General features: G+C 44.0%; 1 protein-coding gene across 4 annotated transcripts in view; it reads right to left on the bottom strand.

The window, feature by feature from the left end:
- Positions 1-12853, bottom strand: part of LOC142584790 (decapping and exoribonuclease protein-like) — a 44421-nt gene that overhangs the window by 8685 nt on the left and 22883 nt on the right. For 3 of the 4 annotated variants that reach the window (XM_075695055.1, XM_075695054.1, XM_075695053.1), the window contains exons 3-4: positions 7262-7484; positions 4486-4621 (exon numbers count right to left, since the gene is read on the bottom strand). In XM_075695055.1, the coding sequence (XP_075551170.1) occupies positions 4486-4621; positions 7262-7484 (359 nt within the window). The remainder of the gene's footprint in view (positions 1-4485; positions 4622-7261; positions 7485-12853) is intronic. The other variant, XM_075695056.1, reaches the window with a different exon arrangement.

Below are 12853 nucleotides of genomic sequence, written 5' to 3'. Positions count from 1 at the left end.
GATGTGTGTCTGCTTGATTCAGAATTAGCAGTGGTAAGCTCTTCAATTGTGAAAGGCAGATCCAACTTTGGCACTGCCGCCTGTGGGATACCACACTGACTATCTGTGGAGAAAATGAAAGGCTTTGAACCTGCTGACAGTAGTCTGCAGTATTCATCTGAGATTTCTTTGAGGGAATTTCGTTAATGCAGAGAGAGAACAGCAAATGGGTGAAGCTGTTGGGGTGGCGTGCGCATACCTCTAAGGATTGGCCAAATTTTGGCTACAGGTTGACGCACATACAATGTGGAACAGAAGTCGCGCCATCTTTGCCGACTACGTTTATCGTAGTATCGCCAGATACCGACGTTGTGCCCGTCGACAGGCACGGAGGTCTTCAAGGCATTTACTTTCAGCTTGCCTGCGACTGGCACACAATCTTTCAAATTCCTCGTCATTTGGCAGTAAGCTGACTTCTTTAGTGGAAATTCAGGTGCATTTCCTCAGATAACGAGCCATTGCCGTAAGTAATTCCTTGTCCTGGGTTGCAGCAGTAATTCCCTTGCCTGCAGCGTCCTTGCATGCGTCCCAATCTGTAGATTTTGTAAGGAATTTTCATGGTGACAACTGCAAACAGACAGCTGATATAAGAATTGGGTAATGGTCACTCCGGCATGTTTCCAAGTCGGTGCACCAGGTAAAGTTTCGGGCAACTGGACCTGTTACGTACTTGTCAATGCTGCTGGTAGTTTTGGGGCCTCTGAGGTATGTTATACTGCCGTCATTTAGAGGTTCAATTGTATAGTTTGAAAGAAGCTCTGCGGGCTTGGCTCCTCGTGCATGTGTTTGAGCTGCCCCAAATTTCATTGTGACCATTAACCCTTTGAGGGTCAATGACGTATATATAAGGCGCCACAAACAAGCCCAAAATGGTCGATTCCGTATACTTACAGCGCCCTCTGTACGTTTAAAAAGCGCGCCTATTTCCTAACTTTTTCTTTTTTGGCATGTACTGCCACTATGTGGGAATACAGGGAATTTTTTTCTCGTGCCTCCCTCTCTCAGTTTTCGTTCCATAGTTTGTTTTAGAGCTAGTTTGCTCCCGCACAGCTATATACTACCGCTCGAGCATTGGCACGCGTGCAGGCGGGCGGCCGTTTGGATCGCTTTAATCGCTCAAATGTTTACTAATCGCTCAAAAGGCGACCGCTTGTTTCTCACTTGTTTAGTGCTCACAGGGGTGCGCATAGGAAGGATGCCGCCGTGCATGCGTTTCCGTTTCTTTTCCTTTTCTTTTTTAAACTCGCAAAAACTAATTGCCCCAGCTGGTTGGTGATAAGATGAAGATTAGCGGAAGTTTGTCACACATGTTGCTTTTTTTGATGGGCACATAACCAAACAGTTTTCTTGAATGCGCGCATCTACACAGTTCGATTACACTATGGACGTACGTATTAGTGTAAGAGCGGGAACATTTGAGACTTGCGAAATATTCTCCTGTGCGGATTTTCAAAGCCTTGAACTGTGTGCATAAATATGCATCACATTTTTAATTCTCATAAGTTTATTTCCTTTTTTTGTTGTTGTTATTCATGAATGAAGAGTGCATATATACCAACGCAAACGATTTTTTTCCCACTGTATGGTCACCCCAGAAAAATTACGGTAAATTTTTAAAAAAAATAAGTTCACCGATGTTTCGTGACGTTGACGCAGTCATTGTTCACAGCAAACGCCAGAACAACGACTTGCTGCACTGTCTTGTGCTGTCTGTATAAACAGAGGCAGTGGAGTATGGCTGAGGCAAGCAAAGGACGCATCATCACGTGATAAAACATGGCGGCGGCCACAACAATGCGGTAAAAGGATTCTAAACAAATGTACTGGCACATCGGTGAGGCAGCATCATTTTCATTGTCTCGCAGGAGTCTATGCCCCATCTAGGAAATCTACTGTATTTACTCGCATAATGATCGCACTCGCGTAATGATCGCACCCCTGGATTTTGTTGTCAAAATTACTTTTTTTTTATTTCCCGTGTAATGATCGCACCCCGAACTTGCCGCAGCGATATGTCATGTGCCAAGTCTAGCTAATAATGATCACGCTTACCATCTGTCGAATGCTATGCGAGCAACTCTTCAAGACAAACCAAGCGGTCTGCACGCATCAAACATTCTTAAGTAGATGCCCGATTTCATTACTTTCATCACTTTCCGCACTTCCATGACAAAAAGAGGTTACAACCAAACATGCCTTTATTATGTGTAGGCTTTATAAAGGTTGTGGTCAACAACAACAAAAAAGGCACCTTTCGAGTCTTCTCGTCTGCACTTGTGGGTGCGCAACAAATCGCAAGCGACAACGATAGCGTGCCAATCTGTTTCTGTCCCCTCAAAGTGGACATGGCTATGTTATTGCCGCAAACTTACCGGTATTACCATTATTCATTACTGATACGGAAGAAACTGTTTCAATGCACGTAATGTACTCACGAGAAGAAAAAAAAATCGCATTCGGTGCGTTCGGCTTGCTCCGCCGGCCGCCATTATTGTTTTGGTGTCCCACACTACATAAAGCGGCAGCCACCTATTTGTTGACCTATTGTCATCCCGCAGCAAACACAGGAGGAAAAAAAATTATTTTCGCGGGAAAGTTAAAGGGAAGCTGAAAGGTTTTCCAGAAAAAATGAGTGAACATCTGTACATAATGGTTTTCAACCCTCCGAATTCAAATATCGTATCGAAATTGAGCGAAAGAAAGCGCAAATATATTTTATTTCGACGAAAAGTGCAGCAGCGCACACGCCCAGCTCGCGCGTCTCATTTCCGCCTGTGATTGGTCGGGCGCCTCGTAACGTCAACACTAGTGTTCGTCCGAACCGACCGCTGCCGCTACACATGAAGCGCGGTGCCAGGTAGTTTGGTGCTGTTTTTCTGAGACGGTAATGGAAAATTTAGAGAGACTGCGTTTTTCTGAGGAGTTCGGCGTTACTCCCTACATGTACGAGCCGATTGCGAAGAGCCGGCCTCTCGAAGAAGCAAACGATGCTGGTGCGAGCAGTGCTTTTGACGCGAACAAAAGCGAAGTCTTGGGATCTCCTCGTGTTGTAAATGCTCTTCGGTGAGTATGTTTTTCGCAAAGCGATCTAGTGATCTCGCCGATCTTTCGCCGATCTAGTGAGCTCGTTTCCGGTCAAACAACTGTAGTGTTGTGTTCCTGCATGCCTCCTCGTGGAACGTAAGCGGGGATGCGATCATCGGCATCTGTACGCTGTCCAAAGCTGTCGGCAATCTACAAAGACAGTTTAAACGCGTGAAAAGCTTCCCGGTTCATGCAGTATGTGTAGTGACCTTTATCTGTGAGCCATCCGCACACTACTCGTAACCGAAGTCGTAAAGGCGGCGAATTCCGTCGGCTACGTGAGACGGTCGGTTTCTCGCTGTGCGCGAGAGAAGGGGGGAGCGTAGCGTCCTGGCGTGCACCAGCTTTCCAGCACATGCAAACTCTACATTTGCACTGCGTTATGGTAGCTGCATGCAGGCTGTTTTACAACACACGTGCAAATAGAAAAGTTGCGGCGCTTTGCGACGAAACCTCCGTCAAGGGCGGGAGATAAACATGCACCTTCTGTTCAGCGTGCTAACACGAAGGAGCTCGCAGTAAATCAAAATCCAGGTTTGGGCGAGTTCGTGTATTCATAAGGCCTTCCAACACCAGTTATCATCAGTCAGTCCACACTCGTGCCGTCTTTGCTTTTGTTGCTCCGATCTTTTCGCGCTTGTGGGAAGTAATGGAAGACAACATCGTCGCGATCGCTGGTGTTCGTGCAACCGTAGGCTGCACAGAAAGCCGGCATGATCGACCCACCACTTCAGTTGATGCTGCGCACATTGACTACCACTCTACATACACGCAGACGCGCCAGCAAAGGAATGCAGGGTCAATCGAAGCAGATTACGATGGCACGCACGCAGAAACAAGCACGGTCAGGCACGGTCGTGGAGGCTGCGAAGGAACGGAGCACTAGTGTTGAAGTCACAACACCGCGGTTTCCGGTCTCTGCTCGCATCGTCAGCATCAGCAGCAGCGCACCGCATTCGACGGGGGGCGGAGCTACAGCGCAATTTTAACCGACAATTACGTCGCTCCTAATCGAAAAAAGAAAAACCAAAATTTTACCTACATGGTTTATAAGGTTCCCGCATCCGTATATGAGCGTCTTATTGAATTCGACAGACTCTTCAGCTTCCCTTTAACCCGCGTAATGATTGCACCCCGAATTTGTGTCAATTTTTGTGAGAGAAAAGTGCGATCATTATGCAAGTAAATACAGTATTACAAATATAGACTCACTGACCAATTTAGCTGTCTTCATAGGGTCACCTACGGTGAATTCAACGTGGCACACTGTGTTAGGACAAACATGTGTCACAGCCACTATTCAATTGTCGAAGTATGCATTGTGCTCCCACAGAATTGCGTCTGAAGCCGCACCTAACTTACCTCTGCCATGTCTGGCATGTTGATGACGTCAAACTGCTGTATGCGCACCACAATGCCATTATCGTCACGGAAGCCGCACAATCCCTTCGGGACGCCTCCTAGGCGCGATTGGGCCCACCAGCGCCGCAACTTGCACCTGCGACGGCAGCGATGCCAATAAATGGACAAGTTTTTGATAGCTAACATTCGGTTAGGTTTTGTTAAACTTGCGACCTCACTGCGTGTATAAGCACAGTGCAATAAAATAAGTAGGACACGCAAATGAAAAATTGTAGTAGCAAAAAATAAAATCAATTACTAGACATTATCCACAAGAGAATTGCCGTCTAAGGCTTTGTGATTGTGGAAATACACATTGCTAACTGAAGTGAGTAGGACGTTCATTGCCATAGGGGAAACGTTGTTGATTAACGTCTAATTTTTCATCATGGGGGGAGGGGGGAGCACAATTTATCATATATAAAAACGGGTTACTGCTGCACTTGATTAACTGGTGAGGTAGTTATTGTCACATTCTGCGAAAACAGGCGACTTCTAGTTGAAGCGTCGAGCATGCGTCTCTAACCGTCGAATGAGCACATGAAAAACTGAAGCGCCCGCACATGGATCAGAGGGTCTTTATCTGCTTCTTCAGTGGCGTCCGTCAAACCAGCCGCCGGCGCATGGCACGTGGACTGGCGTATTTTCTTCTGCTTTCTAAAGTTGTGGCGCCTGTTGCAAAGTGCGACATTATTCTCTCCCCTCGGAAGGGCATTGATTCGATGCTAAAAGCAGTACACAAACTACAGGATGAACGTAGAAGTACACGTGCAAAGAAACATGCACACGAACGCTTGCTGACGCGTAGTATGGTAAAGTCACTAAGGCATTAATGGATTGCCTGCGACAAACAAACAAAACAGAAAGAATGACATGGTCTAAAAACTATGGTGGCTATGGAGTGTGGTATAGTTTCAGCCGCACAACATGCACATTCTCGAATAGTGACTTTCGACAACGAGTTAGTTGGCTTCCATCTATAATAACTTCGTAATTCACGTCACTCACTCACCGTAGCACTTTGTACAGTGAAAGGTACTGGCTGAGAATTTTCGCAGTTAGGCCCTTTGCAGCGGCCTATCCGACAAAATTCCAGACCAGAACCTGATCTCCCGGTTGGTACTCGACTTGTCAATGGCGGAGGTTGTAGTGTGGTGTGTTGATGCACTGTTGTTTATATTCGAGCGAGCCAGTTGGCGTGCTTCCTCGGCATGCTGCACAAGGAGCTCGGCGTTATTTTATTTCATGGTAACGTATCCCCTGCCATCCAGTTATTGGATCTTGCCATTCCACGCCGGAGTTGGCCGAGGTTGATGCAGACTTAGAAAAATTGAAGGTTTATTCACATTATGTACAGGAATCGATAAAGGCAGAATAACAGCATAAAGTCATCCTTACGGCTGTTTTCAAAATTGGACACTGAGGCCCACGGCAAAAAGAATGTCTCTCTCTTTCTGATGGTTCTCGGGCTTATAACCCCTTCAGTCCATCGGGGTCACGTCATTTTCAGCCAATTGTCGAGCCCATGCAGGTATCGTCATTTTCATCCAATCGTAGGGCCCATGTGAGTGGCGTCATGCTCGGCCAATAAGGACACTCCATGGGCTTTGCTCTCCGATGGCTGCATCCGTCCGGCCTTGCCTCCTAGCCTAGCAGAGAGATCAACCTTGAGCGACCTTCCAGTGCTGCAAAGCAGCTTTTCTCAGGACTAGGGTCCACCACGTCAAACCGTGCCAGCCAGCTGTTACACTTTTTTGTCTAACCCAACAATAGACACAACCCCGCACGTCTTTCTGCGACGTGACTCTATCAAGCTACCATTGACTCCTTCGTTTGGATTTTAAAGATATGTTAAATGCGCTCTACGCGTACGCATTTGAAGAAAGCTGACTCCTAATTAATGGATTGGCAACTTTTTCATTCTCACAAGGAGTACAAAGCTGATCATTTCGCAGTGTTTTGTGTTCACAGTGAAGCATAAGAATGCATGTATTTCTTGGTACTGGCTTTCTGTAAGCTCTGCTTTATTGTATTTAGTGTCATCTCACATTTACGTTGTCCGTCTATCTCCAGTTGCACTTTCGTTTGGATTGGCGTGAAGTGAAAACTTTAAAGATTTACTTGAGACAAAGAAGAGACAGAGTTGTCCGACTTCGTGAAACCAGCATATATTGAACATTAACTCTGCATTACTCCCTCCAGTCATCCCTAAGCCTCCGGTATTCTAGGGGAGGTCCTTATATTGACCGTCCATCTCTTCTTTCTCCACGCTTCTCGGGAAGCCAGTATCCCTCGGCTTGGGGGTGATTGCCCCCTGCTCTTTCTGAGAACTGAGGCAGTTTCCCGGACTAAGACGCCAACACAACCACTCCACAAACCTGCATTTACTTTTGAATAAAAGCTAGTTGACTCTCCCTTGGCCACCTCGCTCTCCTTTCTGCCAGGAACAACACAGCGACAATGCCCCCTGTCTTTGCCACCCTTCCCCGCAATGCAGTTGTGCAAGAGCTCAGGCACGACAGCACCATCCCCCCCCCCCCCTCCACTGGCCTTTACCCGTAACTCAGTTGCCAGAGATCATGCAACCTTTACCACGGCACATTTCTTCACCTTCCTTTGCCCTAATTCCGACTACCAATGATCTACCACCGGCCAAGTACGAAAACAGTGAAAAAGGGAAAGAAAGCTGTTCGCTATGAAAAGCAAAAATATTCAGTTCAATGCAGTAGACACTCACTCGTAGAAATTGCGGTGCTGCGACTCCGTGGTTAACGTGCGGTTTGTCTTAAACTCCACGTAGCCAGCCGTGGAACCCAGCTTGCATTCAACTGAGGGGTCGACTGCTTTCACTTCGCCACCCATCACGATAGAGTGCGATCCAAGCTGGCAGTGGAGGACAGTGTTGTATCCATCGCCTTCCCTGAGTAGCTCGTCTTCCTTGGGGTCAACCCCTGGCTCGGCTGCGTAGACCCAAAACATGTGGTTATGGTTAACTAGACCATTAATCGCCTGCTTCTATATCTTCAAACTTGAAAAAAAAAATTTGAGAAAACAAAAAAAAAAATTTCTACTTTCAGTACAAAAATTTTTTCAACATAAAGTACAGAAACTCTGCCATTGTAGAAAAAGACTTGATTTCAGTCAATGCCAAAAGACTACAGTTTTCATAATTTCGACAGAACTGGGCCCTTATTCACAAGATGCTTTCAGGCAAAAATTGCTCACAAGAGAGAAATGCAGCTAATGTCGAAGCTGGACATACTATTAGCGAAGGTGGCCAGCCAATGGCAAAAAGCACTTACGAATGCAGAGGTTTCTGAATTCGGCATCTCATCTTTATAAGGTAAAGTGAAAATTTTCTCATCAGCACTCTGAGTGAAATAACTTATTACATTACTAACCACGATTGACATTGGCGCATACTTTTCGCCTACCACGTAACTCTAGGCAGAGAAATCTGATGTACGTGAGTAATCAGTCTTAATTTCTGAAAAACGATTCGGCTGCTCTCCAAGCCAGCCATGTCACTAAGAATGTGACTATATATGAGTGGCATTCATAAAGCTGGTAATGCCATGAAGGAATACAGATTAAGCAATGTAAATTGGGCAAGAGTTTAATTTTATCCCACACTCGAGTTAACCCACTGCACCATTTGTTCAAGTCCCACGTGCATCAATAAGCCCTACAGGCTCCACCAGTGCATCAATTTCTGGTTCGTCATCAGGCAAATGGTCCTCCACTCCGTTCATGGTCGTGCAAACATGCCCGACCGGACTGATGATTGATTGATTGATTCTTTATTGGTTTATCAGGCTCTTCATGAGGTGGTTTCCGAGCCAAAAATAGCCTAGTGATAATTCATGACATCTGTGAAGGAGTGAAAAATGACAATGAGGCACTGACCGAAGAAAACAAGTTCTGCAGAGATGAAAATAAGAAACTTAGTAAACAAGTGTGCGATCTCGAACAATATTTGCGACTCAATAAGGTTGAGCTGCGAGGCACGACGATGTGATGGGAGGTGAAGGGAAAAGCCATTCAAGGATGGCTTGAGGGAATCCTTCGCCCCCATACTGGCAAAGACAACAGCAGAGGCACACACATTTTGTTCACATGGTCGTACACTTTCATAAAACCATCATATTAAACACAACACTGTCATACACTTTGACAAAACCATAAAATTAAACACATCATTAGTTACTTTGCTTGCACCAATGCACAATGACAAGAAGGAATATCTTCAGTTTGGCCTAGTTGGTATTTACTGCATATCATATTGACCGCAAATAAGACGGGGACAGAGGGAGAGAACACATAAACAGCACGGGCAGTTTATGTGTTCTCTCCCTCTGTCCCCGTCTTACTTGCAGTCAATATGATAAGAAGACAGAATATGCTGAGCAGGGACATTGCCGCCATACACTGTGACCAGCTGCACATGAATCTGCTTGGCATTGGGTTCTTTCAAATGCTTAGAAAACAATTCACTGCTCGCATTTTGATTAACTTTCCAGAAGAATGCTGCCATGTTGGCTTGATGTCTTTGTGCGCTCCACGGTACTATATACGACCAGACATACCTTATTCCAATGAAATTCCAGAGACGTGCGCTCATTTTCAAGCTTTTCGTGTGCCCCTAACTGTTAGGAAAATAACTGTGCCAATAACATAAACTTTATGAATGTCCCCATACACTGGTGGACCTGTTCCCTGAATGTCTCGCGTAGTGCCGCATTGCTCGCTGCTTGTTATACGTTCTATTAAGCGTGGTTATACCCTATTATCTTCCAGTAGTCTTATCGCCAGCATTTAGCACTTTCGTAGTCTTTCTAAAGATATGTAATAATAATACTAATATAAAGATATGATAATATTTATATCCCATTTCTATTCGGGTTGATGGAAGGCGGGAGACTAAAAAGCGTGAAACGCTCCATGTGTTTCTCGCCCTCTCTACAGCAAGCAACAGCACAGAACATCATACACTTTACATACGTAGTAACAGAAATCTTTTACTGATATTAAACAATCACTGAAATGTATTAGGAGACACTCCATTAAGCGTCGTACATATCATATGCGCCTGCACAAAAAAAGAAACATAACAAAAGTTCAAAAAATTTCAGCAACAAGTAAAATAAAAATCATAAGAGATAGCACTTTAATGTGCAACATAAACTCAACAAGAGAACTGAGAATTGTGGCAAGCTTGTTTATATGCAGCGTTCATTGCCAAAGCCTGACATTTACTACTACTTCCTGTCACACGGTGACAAATACATAACTGCGTAGAAATACATCTGAAATGTTCGTATGAGAAATGTTCAAGTTAATAAGTTCATTTCAAAGCATTTTGAACCGGTAACTAAGAAACTCGTAACCGTAATTTAACCAAAAAGTAGGCGACAGCCAGAGTGTTTTCAGATGGAACGGGGCACAGCGATTCGAAAGAGCATAAAGAAAATAGCTTTTATATAGAATCTAGCGACTGATATTTTTCTGTTATTGTACAAAAGCTCATAAGCACGTAAACTCAACACATATATAATTTTGTGGTCGTTAAACGAGTGTAAGGTTGTATGCCTGTAAGGTGTATTAAAAACAATACTGTTGTCTCTGCGTTGTACCACAGCTTTGCGCATGCACAGTACATTTCCTTTCCTTCTCCCTGCTCCAACTTCCCTTCCAACTTTGGGGATACCCCAAAAGAAATGCGTTTTATGTTCAAGCTGTCTGTGCCTCACAACTACTTCGGCCCATGCGCCGTGGCTATGCTACAGTCTACCCAGTCTGTTTGCTGACGGTATGGATACAAATATGTTAAAACGGGTGTAAGGACACTCATTTTGATATTGAATATAGCAACTGCATTTTTTTTTTATGTCATTGCAGAAAGCTTGTAAGCATATAAATTAAATACATATATATTTTTTGGTCGTTAAACAAGAGTGTTGTTGTGTGTCTGTAGGTGAATTTTAAACAAAACGAATTATTCTTTTTTTTTTGTAGGACAGTATTTGTTCTAGGTTTGTAACGGCAGTGGTCGCTGACTCTGATGGACAGCAATTTGGAGAAGATCAGGAAAACTTTACTTACCAACTACTTTTCCTAAAAACCAATAATAAATTACAACACCAATAATTTGAGAGCCTTTCACGGCGATATGATTTATATGTTTTTTCCGCAACATATGCTCTGAAATAAACACTTTTAGTGATTTAAAATCAGTACTCCTTCCACAATTTCTCGCTTGTACCTTAAGTTGACAGAACAGTGTCACATTTATTAAAATTTTCTGGGGCGAAAACACATTGCCTCAAGGAGGGTGTGTTGGGAGGCTAGTTGGTAACATTTTTTTTGTGAACTTGAACTGCGCTAGGGACGAGACACTGAGGCAGATGAAGACCATCCACCTCAATGTCTCGTGCCTAGCACATTTCAGTTCACAAAAAACATTGCCTCAGATTTTTTAGCTAGAACTCAACTATGCTGAACATAATTTTGTCGCACCATGCTTCCTGTTCTCTGAGCAAATTACTCCGCTGCCCTGCTAAGTTATTAAAGCTATCGCTTTCAAAGAATACAGCGGTATTGTCTGCATAAACTATGAACCAAGCATTGTTTTGATATACCAAAATATGTAACATTCATTTTCTGTAAAATGTCCGAACAAGCAAACAAAAAATTTCATTGACACTACAGAAGTGGGAAGCAAGAAAATTCACAGGGTCTCTTACATCATCCCTAAGGCGCCTTGGAGAAAGCGTAAGTCATTATCATCATCACCATCAGCCTGTTCTATGTCCACTGCAGGATGAAGGCCTCTCCCTGCGATCTCCAATTACCCCAATCCTGCACCAACCGATTTCAACTAGCGCCCGTGAATTCCCCGATTTCATCGCTCCACCTTGTCTTCTGCCGTCTTTGACAGCATTTCTTTTCCCTTGGTACCCATTCTGTAACCCTAATGGTCCAACGGTTATCTAACCGGCGCATAACATGACCTGCCAGGCTTAATTTCTTTCTCTTAATGTCAATTAGAATATCAGCTACACCTGTTTGCTCTCTGATCCAAACCGCTCTCTTTCTGTCTCTTAATATTATGCCTAGCAATCTTCGTTCCATCGCTCTTTGTGCAGTCCTTAACTTGTTCTCAAGCTTCTTTGTCAGTCTCCAAGTCTCTGCCCCTTATGTCAGCACTGGTAAAATGCACTGATTGTACACATTCCTTTTCAATGATAATGGTAAGCTTCCAGTCAGGAGCTGACAATGTCTGCCGTATGCAATCCAACCCATTTTTATTCTTCTATGAATTTCCTTCACATGATCAGGGTTCCCTGTGATTAATTGACCTAGGTAAACATACTCCTTCACAGACTCTAGAGGCTGACTGGAGATCTTGAACTCTTGTTCCCTTGCCCGGCTAGTCATCATTATCTTTATTTTCTGCATATTAATCTTCAACCCCACTCTCACCCTCTCTGCTAAGGTCCTCAATCATTTGTTGTAATTCATCTGCATTGTTGCTGAACAGCACAATGTCATTGGCAAACTGAAGGTTGCTGAGATATTCGCCGTTGATACTTACTCCTAAGCCTTCCCAGTTTAATAGCTTGAATACTTCTTCCAAGCAAGCAGTGAATAGCATTGGAGACATTGTGTCTCCCTGTCTGACCCCTTTCTTTATAGGTGTCTTCCTGCTTTCCTTGTGTAGAATTAAGGTAGCTGTGGAACCTCAGTAGATATTTTCCAAGGTATTGAAGTAAGCGGTCTGTACTCCTTGATTATGTAATGCCTCTATGACTGCTGGTATCTCTACTGAATCAAATGCCTTTTCGGAATCTATGAAAGCCATATAGAGAGGCTTATTGTATGCTGCGGATTTCTTGATAACCTGATTCATGACATGGATGTGATCCATTGTAGAGTATCCTTGCCTGAAGTCAGCCTGTTCCCTTGGCTGACAAAAGTCCAGTGTTGCCCTTATACTATTCAATATTATTTTGGTAAATAGGTTATATAATACTCGGAGTAAGCTATTGGGCCTATAAATTTTCAATTCTTTAACGTCTCCCTTTTTGTGGATTAGTACAATACTTGCATTCTTCCAGTTTTCTGGGACCCTTGCAGTCGATAGACACTTCGTATAAGGAGCCACCAGTTTTCCAAGCAATATGTCTCCTCCATCTTTGACAAAATTGACTGTTATTCCATCTTCTCCTGCCGCTTTTCCCCGTTTCATGTCTTACAAGGCCCTTCTGACCTCACCTCTAGTTATAGGAGAACTTTCTGTATTCTGTTCATTATCGTTCTGAATGGAACT

Source organism: Dermacentor variabilis, chromosome 6 (assembly GCF_050947875.1).
Source record: "Dermacentor variabilis isolate Ectoservices chromosome 6, ASM5094787v1, whole genome shotgun sequence".
NCBI classification, from domain to species: Eukaryota; Metazoa; Arthropoda; class Arachnida; order Ixodida; family Ixodidae; genus Dermacentor; species Dermacentor variabilis.
The sequence above is the reverse complement of the archived record's forward strand: the minus strand, read 5'-3'. Positions and strand labels throughout refer to the sequence as shown.